Source organism: Astatotilapia calliptera, chromosome 17 (assembly GCF_964374335.1).
Source record: "Astatotilapia calliptera chromosome 17, fAstCal68.1, whole genome shotgun sequence".
NCBI classification, from domain to species: domain Eukaryota; kingdom Metazoa; phylum Chordata; class Actinopteri; order Cichliformes; family Cichlidae; genus Astatotilapia; species Astatotilapia calliptera.
Window position 1 is genome coordinate 30,662,480 of NC_137438.1, and position 18,104 is coordinate 30,680,583.

Genomic DNA, 18,104 nt, shown 5'->3' on the forward strand with positions numbered 1-18,104 from the left:
TTGTGGAGAAAGTAGTTATACCTAACCCTAATAACGGATTGTGCCAACCTTGGCAACAAGGACTGCAACTCAGCATTTGTGATAACTGGCGCTGATCACTGTGGAGGAATCATGATCCATTCTTCTTTGCAGAATTGTTTTAATTCAGGCACACTGGTGGGTTTGGAACATAAGGTCATCCAAGTAATATACCAAATAATCTCAACTGGATTGAAGTCTGGACTTAAACTAGGTCGTTCTTTTTTTTTTTTTTTTAATCATTCAAAGGTAGACTTGCTGTTATGTTTTTGGTTCACTGTCCTGCTACATAACCCAACAGTGTTTCAGCTTCAGGGCACAAATTGGTTGCCATTTTTTCCCAGTCTTTTTCTTGTAGTTGAATTATGAACTCTGACCTGGCTTCTTTTGTGACATCCTGGATCTACTTTTGGGGTAATTTTGGTGGGTCAGCCACTCCAGGGAAGGTTCACCACTGTTCCAAGTTTTCTCTGTATGTGGATTATGACTCTCACTGTGGTTCACTAGAGTGCCAAAGCCTTAGAAATGGCTTTGTAACCCTTTTCAGAATGATGGATGTCAATGACTTTTTGACATCCATCAGAATAATCTATTCTTGAGTTTCTTTAGATCGGCATGATGTGTTTCTTTTTGAGAATCTTTGCTTTGTCAGACAGTTTTGAGTGTTTAGTAATTCACCTGGTCTGGCAGTAATCAGGCAACTGCAACTAGTTTTTCAACATTGTGGTTAATTACATTTTATTCATGATTTAACAAGTAGGACAGTTACTTTTCGACATATTCTGTAGGTCTGGATAGCTTTTCCTTTAATAAATCAATTCATCATTTAAAAACTGTAGTTTGTCTATCTAAGATTACAATTTATTTGGTGACCAGTGCTATGTTGTACAATCCATATTCAGGGATTCAGCTTTTAGGATTGTCAAGTAATGCAGTAAATGAAGTGTAACTATTATTTATAGTTTCTACACCAACTAATTTTTAGATTATGGCAAAAAAACCAAAACAAGAACAACACTAAATACATTTTTAATTCATTCAGCCACAATTGGGTTTTTAGTTAATGCATTTTCAGATGAGCAGATCCAAAGTTTAATTTCAAAACCAATTTGAAATTAAATTGTTTGAAATAATCTTAAAGGTCTCGAGTTTGTTTAAAATCAGCGAGATTCTGATTTCCGAAAGTCAGTGAAAGCAACTAACAGGAAGTTCTCACAGTCTTCGCAGTCCGGACACTAAACCTCGTCTGTGCGTAACTTTGTGTCCTCTGGCTGTTTTCTCCGAAAACTGCCAAGTAATTATGGTCAGATACAAGGGCCTGCAATGGAAACAGTGTTGTCCAAGTCTGGACTGTTGTGTTTGGTATGTACTTGTAAGTTTAATAAGGTTAAGACGCGACTGAATTTAGTGGGTTTCCTTGGGTTACATTCCCTTCAGGTGTCCATCAGGTGGAGGAACTCGAGGTAAGTTAAGTCGTATATAAACTACACAAAGACTCTTTTAAACAGTCCTCTTGGGAACCCTACAGTCACATAGTCCACTGCTGTGTCCGGGTCTCAGTCGTCATTTCAAACCGCTTTCTTCGTTATACTATCTTAAAAATATTCAAATTCTCGGTTATCTTACATGAACTAGAACCAGTGACACAGAGACAGCTGGGGCTCCTGCACTGCTGCTACAACTGTGGAAAATCCCAAATGAAAAGCAGTGTCTTTAATTAAAGATGGCATCACTCAAGTTACAAAATTTAATGTAGAGAATATTCCCTTTTTTTGTGCAGCTATATACCTATCACACAACTAAATAGCACTCACGCACACACACAAGAGTATGTATTATTGTGGGGTACACCTTACAATATAAAGCACCTTGTGGCGACTGTTGTTCTGATTTAGCGCTGAATAAATAAAATTGTATTGAAATTGAATGATTTTATTACTTTTGTTTTGGCTGAGGTATAATAATTAATATAATAATAATAATTACTAGTAACATTGGCGGTGGAATCAATGTTTAAAATACTGATTTAAAAATATTTTTCTTTTTTAATAATATAGTTCGTTACAGCGGTTTTCTCCTTCATAAAATATCCCACAGCCGCGGCGAGAGTTTGTCGCGTCACGTGATCAAAGGGTTTTTCGCACCGACGTCAGAGAAGCCGAGCTGGTACCGAGATATGGTCCGTAACCGTCCTGCTGCATTAAGAACTTCACATTTTTTCTTTGAACGACGTCCTGCTAACAGCCGGCTTAACGTTTCCTGTCGATAGTCCCTCCGGGGTAATGCTGCAGTGATGTAAACTGTGCTGCAAAATGCGTGCAGCTCCTCATAAATGCTGCTCATTAACAGTCAGAAGCTAACGTTTATGCAGAGAACATGTCTCCTCGCTAAGGAAAGCACTGGTGGTATTCTGAGTTCAAGTTTTCGGGAAGGTAGGTGCTAGAACCTGACGTTAGACGACGCTTGTGGTATACGATAATGCTATGGTGGCCTGTTCCTAGAGTCATTGTTTTCCTTTTGAACACACTTGCTAGGCGAGTTCTCGGTAAAATACAGTGTGCAGTATTTCCTTCTTACGCTTGGTGAGGATATAATGGTTTAGTTTGTCAGTAGTGGTTTGCAGTTTTCCATCCTTATCGCGTGTTTGACACCTTTGCAACAGGAAACGGATAAATGTCATAATGTGCTGGTTAAACTCGATCAGTTGGCAGCTGTTGTCATGTTCATAATTATTTCCTTTCATGAATTCTTAATTAATTTCACAGCAGTATATATGATTAAGTCTATTTCGAACTTGTGTCAAGGTTATTTCTAGCATGTGCTGTCCAGTTTTTAAAGCTCACATGTGCGTTTATTCAATAGTAAAGTGATATTTCTCTTGAATTCAGGAAAAACCTGACTCGAGGTTGTTTGTTGTTTATACAACCATGGCAGGCATGCTGGCTAGATGCAAAGACCTATTTTGATTGTCATCCACAGAGCCCCATTGTTAACCTGGTGTGTGTGTAAGTTCCATTCATGAGGCCAAGTGCATCATCAGCATGGCTTAATGTGTGGATTTCCCCACAGAGAGCAAGTGCACTTTGGTTTTTTTGTTTCATAACTGCATTAGATGTAGTGGTTTATTTACTCCACTTCCCTCTGGGATTAATAAAGTTTCTCTGATTCTGATTATTTCTCTTTGCATAAGAGGATCCATGAAGGAAGCATTGCTGAGTGCATGATAGTGAGGGTGTATTCCAAACTCTGATAGTTGTGGATAATAGCAGGATAAGGAAGGGCTGTGATTAGACTTCTTGGCTTTCTCTCGTCTAAGTGCCTTCATAAATATATGCTTCTTTATCTGATGAAATCATTATTCACTCCGGTCACACACCCAGTCCTGTTTGAATGCTTTACGGCAAGGCAAACTCCATTTAAAGTTTAATTCTGCACCACCGTGTTTGAAGGAGACATTCACCCAAAAAAATTGCAGTTTAAGGTACCCATGAGTTCTTGCACGCTGTTAAGCTTTAATGTGGTAAACAGTGGAATTACAGTGCAAATGTCTTTAGATTTGTGTGTGTCAGAACATCAGTTACTTCTCAATCGCTGTTACTCAAGAGAAAAAAGCTGTCAACACACTTCTTCCTGCCAGCAAGTCCTTAATTATAAAAGCGGTGGCAAGGTTTGAACAACTGAATTTAATACACAGTGGAAGCATTTAAATGTCACGTCAGATAATAGTTTTATTTGAATACAGTAAAGCTGATGTCACTGTGCCTGATTATCATCTTTTTGTCTTATGCAAAGTGTTGCAGTTTAACTGTCTGCTGTTTGTGTGTTCTGTTATCAGTACAGTTCTATCAGTGAAAGGGGCCAGGCTATAACTTGGTTGCAGTTGTGTTTATGTAATGTCTTTGTTCTCATTGTCTTCTGGTATAATTGTGGTTCTGCTCGCTGTGCAGGACTTTGCAGCACTGTTGTGAAGTTAATACTGTGTTTGTGTGTCAGTGCTAGGTGTGGTCGGGGCGCTGAAGCCATGGAGAAGCCGTCATCTTCAGACAGAGCTGAGCTCGAGGAGAGAAAAGGCCTGGTGGAGGTAATGCACATTATCAGCTGCAATTAGATGGCGCCGTGGTTTAAATGGAAAGTTCACCGCAAAATGAAATATAAATGTTTTTCCTCTTGCCTATAATCCTCTTAATACAGCACCATCACAACAAAAGACATCTGCCTTCTGTTGAATATAATGGCACATGTTTACAAAGTTCTGCTTGGTAGCACTGCAAATTTGGTTGCATATTTGCTTTAGTTTTTCAGCTGGAGGTGAATATTGATAAGATTTTGTTGAAAGCGTTGGTATTCTCACATCCATCCATCCATCCTCCGCTTGTCCAAAGTTGGGTTGCGGTGGCAGCAGGTATTAGCTTGCGCAGTGTATTCTAGATGTCCTTCTCCTTAACCAGACTTTCCACTTCCTCCTGGGGTATCCCAAGGCGCTCTCCCAGGCCAGATGAGATATATGATCTCTCCAGAGGGTTCAGGGTCTACTTTGGGGTCTCCACCCAGTTGGGCTTGCCCAGGAGGTGCCAGAACCACCTCAGCTGGGTCCTTTTGACATGCAGGAGCAGCATCTCTACTCTGAGATCGCTCCACATGTCTGAGGCCCTCACCCTATCCCGAAGGCCCAGTCACCCTAGGGAGGAAACTGTTACTTTCTGATTTCAGTCTTTAGTAATTTTCTGTGTGGGGAACCAAATGAAATCCTACATAGATCTTCAGTGTAGCTGTATTATTATCTGATTGTGAACACAGTGTGGAAGCAGAGCAAGGGAAAAAAGAGACTGAGGAGTGCAGAAGCAACACTGCTATGAGTTTGATCCATTTGTTTTTCAGTGTCCAACTGTTGAGGGGAAAAAAAGGCCAGCCCTGGTAAACTTTGAAAACCGGTTTTTAATTCCCATTCCGAAACACACCTGTGCTTTTTCTTTTGACCTGCCAAATGTAATTACATGTTAAAATAGGTGCTTTGAAAAGGCTTTGCAATTACTGCTCAGGTCATTAACTCATGATAACCGTTAAAGGGACTTCTTAGTGTTTTTAAAACTGTTGTGTAATCCTGATGTATGTGTCAGTCTTTGACGCCAGAAGAATTTGCAGAATTTAATAAAAGCACTGATATTATTTTTTTCATGTTTTCTCAATACGTTCTTGTATGTTAAATGTTTATTTTCAATTCTTAAAAATGTTTAGAAGAATTCAAGTTTACTATAGTTTCTATGTGTACTCATTGTTCAGGATGGTGGCGAGCCTAGAGGTGCTGAGGGTGGAGAGGTGGATGCTCGGACTCCAAGGAAGAGCAGCTCCTCCCGCAAAAGCTTCCGCCTGGACTACCGACTGGAGGTAAGACCCTCTATTACTGTCACCCTGCTATCTAATAAAACCCAAATCATGAGGCTTCAGTTTCACCTCAGAGCTTCTTCGTTCTGTGAAGTCCTCCTCTCTAGTTCCGCATGTTGTGTTTTGTTACATCCGAGTTCAGCTTTTAATGTCATGGATCACACAGTGTTCTTAAATTGGTTATATCAGGTGGTTGCTGTGTCTGTATCTACATTAGCATGCTTTAAATCTCATCTCACAGAAAGAGAAGTTTTTCTGTTGTTATTAATCATGTCAGAAAAACCTCCCTCGTTCTGTGGTGTTCCACAGGGATCATTTTTGGAACTATCCTGTTTAGCTTGTAGATGTTAACTCTTGAAAAGATAATATCTAATTTATAAAAACATTTCTACAAACTGTTTGATTTCCAAGTTTTAGTTAAATAACAATTTCTACATTTCATTTCTGATGAAAGAGACTCTTACCATTGTCCCAGATAGCGCAATCCCAAGGTTCAAACAAGGCAGTAGGTTTTGTTAGTTCTGTTAAATCTAGCTTATGTAACCTTGGGGTAATGTTGAATAGTTCCCTTTCTTTAGGTTGTTATGTCAGGAGTGGAACTTGTTTATTTTATCTAAGGGGCATCTTTTTGCTCCAAAACTTTGGAATAAGTTGTTTTATTGCTTCAGATGGGGCTTTTAAAAATGGGTAAAGTCAGGCTTTGGGGTCTTTGTGTCTGACTTTGTCTTGTTTATGTGTCCGTTTTGTTGTTTTGGTTTTATTTAATGTTTCTTCTTTAGGCATCAGGCACTTTGTGACTTTCCTGTGAAAAATAAACTTGTATATTTTATACAACTGTAGATTCCAAAATGACTTGCTAACATAGCAAATATGCTATTATTTACTTTTTTTGCAGGAAGAAGTGACAAAGTCGTGTCGGGACAAACATGGCCGCTGGGCTAACCCCTGGTCAACGTGGCGCTTTCCTTCCTACTCGATGCTGTTCAGGTTCCTGTTCTTAGAAAAAGATAACAGCAATGTACCTTCTAGTAAAGAGGTAGGTAATCACTTACTTATAATCACCAGTTTACTATTAGCTGTTGGTTTTAATCCAAGTCGCAGTGAAGCGTCACTAATCAATTTTTAAATGTGCAGGTCTCAAGTTTATATAGAAAACAGCTGTTGGCAAAATTTTGCCTCCTTGGAAATGAGTTCAGGACAAATACATCTTTACTAAGAATCACTGGCCGATTTCATCTCACACACACACTATTTATAGGTCTTATTGGAAAACCTGCTGAGCTCAGTGAGGGCTTAACAAGCTGCTTTCACACTGCAACAGAAAAAAGGTTAACCCGTTATTAGCACAGACTCTACTGTTTGTTGCTATATTCAAACTTTTAAAAATGGGTGTGCTTACCAACTACTAGCAAATTCATAGGTGTAAAGTACAGTTATAGCAAAGGTGGCCTTCAGCATTAAATAATTTGCCCCTCCTGCACCCATCTGTTTCATCCCTTCTTACATCTTACTTTGTCTGTTATTTATTTTTTAAACTATGGATGGCCTGTTCCTCTCCCTCGTCTCTCTGTCTCTAAAGGCCCTGGATCGTGAGCTCCCTGTGATGGAGCCATACTTTGTGCAGAACCCAAACCTCTCTGGCTCCGGTCCAGGACTGAGAGTCACATGGCTGGGCCATGCCACAGTTCTGGTTGAAATCGATGGGGTGAATGTTCTGACAGATCCAATCTTCAGTCAGAGGGCATCGCCGATCCAATATATGGGACCCAAAAGATTCAGAGGTCCTCCTTGCACTGTGGAGCAGGTTCCTATATATACATACATATATTTTTGTTTGTTAAAATTTTTTATTTATTCCTCCACCTTTAAGGTTCTTCTTTTACTTTCCTGCCAACAGCTTCCTAGGATTGATGCAGTGGTCATCAGTCACTCTCATTACGATCATCTGGATGCTGGATCTGTGGCCAGTCTTAATGCTCGCTTCGGAGGAGAGCTACGCTGGTACGTGAGGTGGATCAGTGGTTCACAATATTATTTCCATTCATGTCATATGTTCACTTCCCACTGTCAAACAGTGTGCCCTTTAGTGCCCTTTATTAGAAATTACATGTACCTTTTTGCATTGTGTGTGTCAGGTTCGTGCCAATGGGTTTGATGGACTGGCTGATGAAGATGGGCTGTGAGAATGTGATGGAGCTGGACTGGTGGGAGGAGAACTGTGTCCCAGGTCATGATGATGTCACGTTTGTTTGCACACCCTCGCAGCACTGGAGCAAACGCACAGCATGGGATGATAACAAAGTAAGATAATAACAACAACAATATGCACATTATTGCTTAATTGTTTAATAAGATTTAGTGAAGTGCCATGACCCTAAACAAGCCAACAGCAGAACTTTATCATCTTTATAGGACAACAAATTCTGTTTAAATCTTTATCTTGAATTCAAAACAGATAAAATTGATAAAATTCAGGTCTTTTTTTTAAAAACATTTTTTCCAGTCTTTATGGAGCAGCTGGACCGTTTTGGGTCCAGACCATCGTTTCTTCTTTGCTGGCGACACTGGCTACTGTTCTTCCTTTGCGGAAATAGGACGACGCTTTGGACCATTTGACCTTGCAGCAATCCCTATCGGAGCATACCTGCCCAGGTAATACACATGTGCACTTTATTAAGAACATCCTTACAATCTAATGTTTGGCCACTGAATTTGCTTTTGTAATGTACATTCGGAACACGTCTAATGATTATTTTAACATTTCTACAGACAGTACTTTGTCACAATTACAAAAAAATAAATAGTTTTCTAAATAAGTAAACATATGTGGGAAAATGATGGCACTGTAGATTCAGTTTTTATTTACTCTGTTCTAGAGGCACATTCATGTTTCAACAATAAAGTCGGTAGGTAGAGTTAATTGCAGTTAACTCTACCTCTAAGCTATTCATTTTTCCATAATGCTGTGCCTATTGTAACAAAAACAGATATCAAAGACTACTTGAATATTACTTGGTTTTTCAGAGACGTGATGAAAGGACAGCATGTAGATCCAGAGGAGGCCGTTCAGATTCACGAGGACCTTCAGGCCAGACAGTCGGTGGCCATTCACTGGGGCACCTTTGCCCTCGCGTATGAGGTAATGCCACACAAATACATTTATTTAGTTATGGATCCCTTATATATTCTTTAAATAAATATTTAAAACCTAGATGATTTGCCTTCTTTGAAAGAGTTGGAATAGAAGATCAATGGCCCTCTAATGCCTGAGATTTGCAAAGATGGAATAATCAATTCTGTAGCATCAGAATCCACTTACCGGCTCAATGTGTTTATTAAGTTTGTGGTTTTATGTTGAACTATTGACTATTCACTGGACTACTGCACAGTGAATTTAAAGATTCTTATTGTCACCATGGCATTGCCACCATGAATACTTCAACTTTGCTTTAAAACATTGGTTATAGGGATTTAAAGTCATGATGCTATTTCCATTACTCAATGCATACCTCTTTCTCATCAAAATTTGATTTTGTCCATATCTCACTATCTTCCCAAGATTAACTTCCAGTGATCACTCCTGCGTTACTGTTGTAACAGACACATCTGAGTTGTGAGCCTCCCCTAGTCTTTTTTCCCCCTCTAACCCCATTTCTTTAACAAGCAAACACATGTTTATATTTGTGCTTTGGTCATGCTTAATGTTCACATGTGTTTTTGCTCTATATCTTTTGACTTATTTGAGCTACCCTACTAAGTCCTGGTGTACTAAATAGAGGACATCCTGGGCTTTCCAATGATACGTCATGTGTTTGGGTCCCCTTTTAGCTACAAAAAGGAAGGAAATCACACAAAATTAATGGGAAGATTCTTTTTTCCTCTGTTCTCATGAGGATATAATCATTTTGAAACAAGTTAGTTGACAGGTTGACTGACTGGTGTTTCTATTTTTTTTTTTTTTACAACAAAGGTTACATAATGCAAGGTATTTCAGTAGCATTCAATTTAGTATTTTGTTACTATTATACAACCTCACTTCCAAAATTGTTGAGGCGCTGTATGAAATGTAAATAAAAACAGAATGCAGTGATTTTCAGATCTCAAACCCATATTTGATTGATAATGAAACATAAAAAAAGCATCAAATGATTAGAGACATTTTACCATTTCCTGAAAGATATTGGCTCATTTTGAATTTGATGGGAGCAGCACATCTCAAAAAAATTTGGGATGGAGGCAACAAAAGATTGATAAACTAAGTGAGACTAAAGAGAAACAGCTGGAGGAACACTTTACAGCTAATTAGTGTTATTGGCAATGGGTCACTAACATGATTTGGCATAAAAAGAGGGGTTCTTCAAAGTGATCTTAACCACCCTGAAAAAAAAAAAAAAACTGCATTTGTAAATTATTTAAAAAATTCTAAAATTGACTTAAAAAGACTTTAAATAGTACATATCATCTACAGAATTCAGATAATCTGGAGAAATCTGTGTGCAAGGGCCAAGGTTAAAAATCAGTAATGTCCTAAAAACGTTGAGCCCACAGGTGTAACTGCATTACAATTTGCATGATTCTGTCATGAAAAATCAAAGCAATGTCTCAGGAACACTTCCTGAAACCACTCAGTGAGTACAGTTTACCATGTTATGCACAAATGTGGGCTAAATCTACATCATGAAAAGAAGTAGCCGTATAGGAACAGGCATAAGATCTTCAACAGGCTATAGCTCATTTAAAATGGACAGAGTCAGATTAGAATAATGAGACAGCATTTCTCTCCCAAAGCTGGTCTACTCATTACCCAGTCATTTATGGACTGTTTATCTTGTGGAAAGCACAGGTTTATGAGATTTGCAAATCATCATTCTCTTTTTATTTACATTTTACAGAGCATTCCAATTTTTTTGTAATCGAAGGCAGTTAGTATTTGAGGTTGCAATAGACCTAAGAGCTACTCTGTGAGTGCCATATCAATGCAAGAGCTCGTTGTTTAGATATAGTGTTGTGACACTATTATGTTCTGGCAACACAGTAAAACAAAGGTTTCATTGTTGAGCTGCATGAGTATTCCTGCAGCCGTCCCAGTTTAATGCAGCCTCTGTTGAAATCGAAGTGATAAATGTAATAATCACTGAAAAATCTGCAGAACTAAACAAAAACTGAATGTGTTTGAGTAGCTGCTCGAACAATATCTTAACATGCATGTTTTCTCTTGTCATGCAGTATTACCTCGATCCACCTCTTCGACTCAGAGAGGCTTTGGAACAGAAGGGACTGAAACCAGATTGTTTCTTCACTTTGCATCATGGGGAGTCTCGCCTTATATCTGCACAGGACGAAGACGTCTTCGACTGATGTGCAGTGTTTTTGTGGCCCGTTTCTATGGATTTGTCTGTAACAAAGTGCAGTAAATTCATAACATGCAGAATCCCAGTTTAAAAAAAAAAGTTGTGATAATTGCATATGTATATGCAGCCTGTATCAACTAGAAATCAAAACTAGGCCACAATATTGAATGTTGCACTGCCATCACATGGTCATTGGTAGGCAGTACTACCTACAGGAGCTGTTCTTCTCATGGTTCATAAATAAGCAAAAGGCATAAGATTTACTTGATCCTGGAATCTGTACTTGGTTCTGTGTAGTAGTCAGTGTGGCAAATGAAACATGGTAAAAGTATATCAAACAAATTTAGACAACTAGATTTTTAAAATTTGAACTGTATTAAAAACACCAAAAACTTTTTGTATTGCCAAACAAGTAATCTTATTTTGTGCAGCTCAGTATTTGTGAAATGCTAACTTGCATTCTAGTGTGCATTATTGTGATTGAAATTTCGTGGTGTGCACACTGCTTTACACCGAACGAGAGAAAAATTCTCTGCGGGTACAATTTTACAGATCAGAGGATCTGGTTAAAATACATCTGCTGTGCTTATATCTTAAGTAAAGTTTTCTTTCAGGATCTTAGAAGCTGTAATATGAAAGAAATACTAGAGGATAGAGGATTTTGTGGTGTAATAATATTTCAACATTGATGTTAAATCATGCAACACTACAAAGACTTTTCTGAATGTGCTACGAGAACTCAAAATTGAGCGACGCAAAAATAGTTTATCTATTATCAGAGTCTGAAACTCTCAGCGACCGAGTGCCGATAGCAAACGTGGAGCAGTGCTGTCTAGATGTAGAAGTTGAGCTGGGTTCAGCTTCGTGCCTTGCAAATATTATGCACTGCTGCAGGTTTAGACATTTGGCTTTGATGCTGTGAAACCACAGTTTCTTTCTTTGCTTATCAGTGTGATCATTTCCAGTTTTACCTTTCCGTTTTTAGCCGGATGGGTTTGAGTCAAAGAGCAACAGTAGATTAGTGTTTTTGAACACAGTTGAAGCAAAATTCGGTTTTTAATGCCTGAATGTATGAACACATAACAGCACAATGTTGAGCTCATGTACTGCAGTAACAGGTTTATAAAGGTAAAAAGAAAAATGTTGTTTACATGTCACAGTGTCACTGATTTACAGAATAAATATTACTTTGCATTTAAAATGGTGTTGTTTTTTCTCTTCTTTTTTTGTTAGTAGTAAGATCTAAAAAATAAATGTGCACACTTTTCAAACATTAGTGCCCGAAGTGTTAGCATTTCAACAGGCACACTGGTAGACAAAAACAGGTGGGCATTTTCAACAGCGAGAAGTACTCTGGCGTCTTGATTCTGTATTTTTAGTGTAAAATAATACTGTGCTTCTACCACCCATATTATTAATGTCATTTAATAAACAGGTCAGTGTATGAAATAACACCTACAGGCTTAGAAATTTATTTAAAGCCCCCAGCAAACAGCTGCTAACTGGATATTCTTTTTCTGACCACTGTAAGTCCTAGCTTTGGTTGTGTGGGAAAATCCAAATTTAACTTCAGTCATTTAAATCTAATTTCTTCCTCATTCTGATGCTTAATTTAAAGTTAAGCAGATACATTCCTAAATGTACTGAGTTGCTATTTGGCTGATTTGCTGGCATTTGAACAGGTGCACCGAAAGAAGAGTAATTTACTTTAGTCCCCTTCTTTATTCCATTTTCCATGGATATAGTTTTGAAATTTCACTTTTTATTGACCGGGCTAAAGATTGGATTTCAGACTGAATTAAGGATTGAAAACAATTTGGTTAAAATTACTAATATGAACATAAGTTTAACAATTAAGTTCAAACGACCCAGAGCTAAATATTTGAGAAAAAAGATTTCAGGGACAGTCAAGGTTTAATTTGCCCAACAAAGGCAAGGAGGTTATTTTATAAAATATGAATTCAAACCCTTTTCCATAGCAGCACATGGCTGCCCAGGGATGTCCAGTATATCCAAATGGTTCTTGGAAAAAAAATCTTGTATAACATCTTGTAATTAAGACAAATATTAAAGATTTATTTTCTTTTTTTGCATTTGTGACCTCTGTGTAGTGTCTTCTCTGGTCTGCATTCACAACAAAAAGGCAATGGTTAGAATGCTCTCTTTTTAATGTTGTGGGCAATCAGCACAAAATCTCGCAGGAATCCTCCATTATTCTGAGGATTACCCAGAATCCCTTGCCCTTTGTGAATATTGCAGGGTCACTTTTTCGACAGTAGGTGGCGCCAATGTCCCATTTAGCGGGATTTAACTTCAACTCTATTTAACTATGTTACACATTTTCATGCTGTGTTTCTTTTCTCTTTGATTGTCTACATCAGGGGTGGGCAATTCCAGGCCCTGAGGGCCGGTGTCCTGCAGGTTTTAGAGCTCACCTTCGGTCAACACACCTGAATCACATGATTAGTTCGTTACCGGGGCCCTGTTTCAGGAAGCCGGTTTGGAAAACTCAGAGTGAAAAACGACACTCACGGTTGAGTAACCCCGAACTGTCCAACTCGGAATATTCCGTTTCAGAAAGGCTGATAACAATTAGTTCAGTCAACGCGGAGTTGCTTTAACCCCAAGTGAAGCGCGCGGACGAGGATACATAAAGCCCTGATAAGCGGAGCACAGATTAAGCGAGTCACCATGGAGACGGAGGGAAAGAAGGCGCGGTCAATGTATTTCACAGCGCTTGAGGCCGAAATTCTGATGGCAGCATATGCCGATAACATGCAAATTCCGCGGAAAAAAGTAACACAGCCACAGCTGCAAAAGCATGCATGGCAAAACATAGCCGACAGAGTCAATGCGTGAGTGTTAATTTAAACATTGATCGAGGGATTTCCACCCATTTAACACGTTATTTTATCATATGTTATTTTATTTGTTATTTTATACATTTTATTTTGTGATGTGATGTGAGCGCAGGTGCAACCCAACAGGCCCCAAACGTGCCTGGCAGCAAGTAAAAATGAAATATAAAAATATAGTCCAAACAGGTGAGGTGTAATTGTATTATGAGCCATAGTGCTTGGTCTGTTTGTCCCATGTAAATCAATTGCAGTTAGAGGCTACATTAATTTTCTTTCTGTAAGCACTTATTGAAATTATCTGAGCACATTACAAGTACATATTTGCTTACTCTGTATGCTCAAATGTGGCCCGTTATAGCCAACAGAAAAAAAGCGGAGGCCCGAAAAACAGGTGGGGGTCCTCCACCACCACCACTCACAGAGGCTGAGCAGTTGGCCCTCAGCCAAAACAGCGGGCGCCCTGTGGCCGAAGGCATCTCTGCGGGGACATCCTCTGAGTCAATAACCCCGCAAGACACAAGTGCCTACATAAGGGGTAAATTCAAAATAATACATGATGTGCATACATCCTTTCTTCACAGTCACCTTTGCAGTGCGACACATTCATTTGATAAACTCTTTACCATAATGGATTATTTTGTAGTGAAGTTATTTTCCGACTGATTTTGCCTTCCCTCAGTCTTGGTTGTCTTTGAGAGCATAATGACAATGAAGTGTAAGGTGATTGGTATGTTTGTTAATTGCCATTTGGTCCCTTGTAAGTTATAAGTGACCTGTATAAACCTCATATTCTATCAGTTGATGGTGATGGTGTACTGCATCTGGTGCAGCCTCCTGTTGAGCCAGACCAACATGCAGTTGTGAGTACTCTTAATACTCCACAGATTATATGAGTTTACAGTAGAACAGCAATGTTGTCTATTTCTTTACTACAGGAAAATAATGAAGAAACATTGACAGCTGTTACAGAGGAGGAAGCAACAGAGACACTTTATGAGGTTTACATCTTTTAATACTTTGTGTACAGGAAATACAGGCGACCAATAAAGCCAGTTGAACAAAAAATCTGTTTATTCTTCTTTCAACATGTTGAGGTGATGGGTCAAAAGAAATGATTGTGACATATGGTGTCTCTGACTGCTCTTCCATCTTGTATGTCCGTGGGAGGGTCAGGATGTTCATGGTTTGGATCACTGCTGATGTTTGGTTCAGAAGGACAGTGTTCTCCTCTAATTGTGGCAATGTTGTGAAGAATCACACATGCCACAATAATGTCACATGCCCTTTCTGGGGTGACCCTGAGTCTTTGCAGGCACTGGAACCGGGCCTTAAGCATTCCGATAGTCATTTCAATTCTGGCTCTTGTCCTGCAATTAGCCAGATTATATCGCTGCTGTGGGCCCGGTTCAGGGTCAGGGTAAGGGGTAAGCAAATAGGGTAAACATGGATACCCCCTATCACCAAGCAAGTAGCCAGTGAACTCTCCTAAGACAGAAGGGTACACTTCAGTTCAAATGTCCCTGAAGCAATTGGTCTTTATATATTTTAAAGTATTCTCAACTCACCATGTCCAAATTTTGTGCTCAGTGTACATTCACGGAATATTTGTGAGTCATGGACAGAGCCTGGCCACTTGGCTTCCACATTTGTGATAATGTTGGCAGCATCACATATGATCTTCACAGTGCAGAGAACACAAATTAGCATCCATTACTATAATGAAATAATTTGTTAGTTTGACATGCTACAGGGAACTATGTACCTGTACATTAATGCTGTGGAAAGACTTCCTGTTCACATAGTCTCCTTCATTTACTGAAGGAGCAATGATTGGAATGTGAGTGCCATCTGTACAGCCAATCACGCCTGGGAACCCTGAAAATAAATGTGCAATTTAAGTAGTAGTCCAAGTATCACCACATCATACATTAAGTTTTGGTCATCCTGATACCTGCAATTTTGTGGCATCCCTCTTTGATAAATCTTGTGGGTCTGTGACCGGGGAACACCACAAACGAGTGCAGGAGACGTTTCAGTGCAACTGTAACATTCCTGACTGCCCGACAGACGGTAGCCTTGGAAACGTGCTCAGCGTCACCAATATTATACAGAAAGCTCCCGTTTGCAAGAAACCGAAGTGCAATACAAATAATATGTACAGAACTGAGAGCATGTCCGCGATGTGTCACATGCGTAATATATGGCCTGAGGATGTTATCCAAATAACTTATAGATTGTGCTGAGAAACGGTAACGTTCGCACAGACAATCATCAGGAAATGATAAAATGTCCAAACGCGCTCTGATCACTCTCTCCCGGCGGAGAGCTCTGCGGAGAATTTGGGCTTCACGATCTACTGGCTCTTCAAGGAAGTGGCACGCCATGTCCGACACTTCCTACTGTCAGGTTTCCGACAAAGAGGCGGAGAAGGTCAGGGTTAGTTGTAGTAAACCTGCTAGGGGGCAGGTTAGCTTCACGGAGTGTGTCGTCATAGTGACTCACTCAGGCTGCAGCTGAACTCGCTTTGTGAAACCGAAAACCCAGAGTTTTCGTTAACTCAGGGTATACTTACTCAGTTTTTCCACTAAACCGGCTTCCTGAAACAGGGCCCAGGCCTCTGAAGAACTTCAAGACATGTTGAGGAGCTAATTTAGCCATTTAAATCAGCTGTGTTGGTTCAAGGACACATCTAAAACCTGCAGGGACACCGGCCCTCGAGGCCTGGAGTTGCCCACCCCTGGTCTACATGCATCCCCTCTACTGCTCTAGGTTTGCACCTTTCCTTCTCCTATTGGCAGATGCACATTAATACGAACGACACAAGGTGGCAGCATCTACCTTTTCCCCCCTCACCATATAGTGACGTGAAAAGTTTGAGGAGCACAACTTCAAATATGAATTCAGACAAATTGATCCCTCATGTAAACTGAAGTTTCAACATATTCTATTTGGCCTCTCACATACCCATAAAATAAATCCAGGAAAAAAAAATATTATCAATCTTCTGATTATTTTTGCCAAATTTCACATACATTGTACAAAATTTTCAACAGCGTCCAAACATATTTGCTTTTAAAGCCCTGTTTTCCAATTATCTAGAGAATCTAAAGAACAGCACCAACTCCAAAGCATGTAAAACACAAGAGCTGTGTCGAATGTATAGTTTCACTTGACTTATATGTTGTTTATTTATACCTTGAGCACCTCTTTCTTTTTTTAATCGGTTATTTTGTTTGTTTGTTTTCTCCTAAAGTATACTTTTTTGTTTACGTACTTGTATTTGTATATATGACTTGTAAAAGATACTGCAAGCTGTGAAAGTTTTCATACCCTTTCTATAACTACATTACTATGTATATTTGTTGTTCAATTGTTCAAATAAAAAAAAAGAGAAAAGAAAGTAACGTGGACGGTGTACTTAAAAAAAATTAATTCAGACATTGAGCGCTCGTGATCATATTCAGTAAACGCAAACAACTAATATACGTTGCAAAACGCAAAATACAGTTTGTCAGCACAACTTTAACGGCTGCGTTCATGCAGAAACAGGAAGCGCATGCTGCTGATTCTGATTTAGGCCCAGATGTGTAAACAAGGAAAACTCACATTAAAGGTTGTTTAGACAGACTGTTGCTCCATGACAAATGATTTACACTTGGCTTTCTGCTATTTTAAGTGGACACTAACACAATGGAAGAAGAGCTGAGATAAGAAAAGGGGACAAGATAAGGTTTGGTAAAAGATGCCAAATCTGGGAGTGGAACAAGTTTTCTATGCTTTGCTGATAAGGCTGTCTTTGATTAACATGTCCTAACATTTGACTCACACAATTTCTTCAGAGACTATTTTGATTTGACAAAAAGATGTAAAGGATTAAGAAAAAAAGAAGCAGAATAAAGTTTGTCAACTGTTGTTTGAATGCTTCAAAACTGAACGACGTTTTAGAACAAAACTGCAACTTCAGCTGGCAGTGTGCATTTTCGACACAAATCCTTATTTAAAACTGCATTTTACCAAAAGCAAAATAAGAAAACGCCAGCAAGAACAAAAATTCACGAAACACAACGGAAGCGTTTTTAGGGAGAGAATAAGAGTAGCAAGCTAACAGTAAACGGCTAATAGCAAACATGACTCTACAATATTATATGAATCATATGATTAAAAGACACATTACCTGCTATTTTTCCCTCGCTCACAACACCAACGAATCCTCCACATCCTTAAAATGTGTCTCAGAACAATCCTTCACACATTTTTGGATTCTGCTGCTGTTCCGTCACTCATATCTCCCCCCAAAACACTTCCGTTGTGTTTTTGTGTTTCTACTTCCATTTCGTTTTCCTCAACTTCCGTTCTGCGTGTTTGTATGTGTTTTTAATCGATTTCCACTGTGTTTTATGCTCTTTTGCAGCGCTTTTCTGAAGCAACTGCATAGAAAAACTGTCACCGATGTAGAACAGCCCAAAAGCACAGCATTTAGATGTACTAGAAATAA

The 18,104-nt window shown here is 39.1% G+C and overlaps 1 protein-coding gene and 2 long non-coding RNA genes across 7 annotated transcripts; 1 reads left to right on the forward strand and 2 right to left on the reverse strand.

Moving 5' to 3' along the window:
* The first annotated feature begins 1,235 nt into the window (after positions 1 to 1,235).
* On the forward strand, positions 1,236 to 11,952 carry napepld (N-acyl phosphatidylethanolamine phospholipase D). 5 transcript variants are annotated; one of them, XM_026147652.2, is made up of 10 exons: positions 1,236 to 1,481; positions 4,012 to 4,099; positions 5,299 to 5,403; positions 6,296 to 6,436; positions 6,980 to 7,204; positions 7,298 to 7,401; positions 7,536 to 7,701; positions 7,904 to 8,052; positions 8,425 to 8,539; positions 10,627 to 11,952. In XM_026147652.2, the coding sequence occupies exons 1-10, from the start codon at positions 1,342 to 1,344 to the stop codon at positions 10,756 to 10,758; spliced, it is 1,365 nt and encodes a 454-aa protein (XP_026003437.2). In that variant the 5' UTR covers positions 1,236 to 1,341; the 3' UTR covers positions 10,759 to 11,952. The 5 variants fall into 5 exon arrangements, with proteins under 5 accessions (XP_026003437.2, XP_026003438.2, XP_026003440.2 ...); XM_026147653.2 differs by having other exon boundaries at positions 1,236 to 1,380; XM_026147655.2 differs by lacking the exon at positions 1,236 to 1,481 and adding an exon at positions 2,170 to 2,450.
* Positions 7,731 to 17,955, reverse strand: LOC113009387 (uncharacterized). Its single transcript, XR_003270171.2, has 3 exons — positions 17,784 to 17,955; positions 10,633 to 10,795; positions 7,731 to 8,044 (listed from the first exon to the last, which is right to left on the reverse strand). It is a non-coding gene; the product is annotated as an uncharacterized LOC113009387 (long non-coding RNA).
* LOC145421377 (uncharacterized) lies at positions 14,600 to 15,512 on the reverse strand. Its single transcript, XR_013902720.1, has 3 exons — positions 15,372 to 15,512; positions 15,175 to 15,286; positions 14,600 to 15,094 (listed from the first exon to the last, which is right to left on the reverse strand). It is a non-coding gene; the product is annotated as an uncharacterized LOC145421377 (long non-coding RNA).
* Positions 17,956 to 18,104: the final 149 nt, after the last annotated feature.

What these genes read in the sequence shown, in the direction of transcription:
- napepld (XM_026147652.2), top strand. Translation starts at nt 1,342, where the DNA reads ATGGAAACAGTGTTGTCCAAGTCTGGACTGTTGTGTTTGGTATGTACT. An exon ending in GCCTGGACTACCGACTGGAG is followed by an intron (nt 5,404 to 6,295) that starts GTAAGACCCTCT and finishes CTTTTTTTGCAG; the next exon opens with GAAGAAGTGACAAAGTCGTG. An exon ending in CTCCTTGCACTGTGGAGCAG is followed by an intron (nt 7,205 to 7,297) that starts GTTCCTATATAT and finishes TCCTGCCAACAG; the next exon opens with CTTCCTAGGATTGATGCAGT.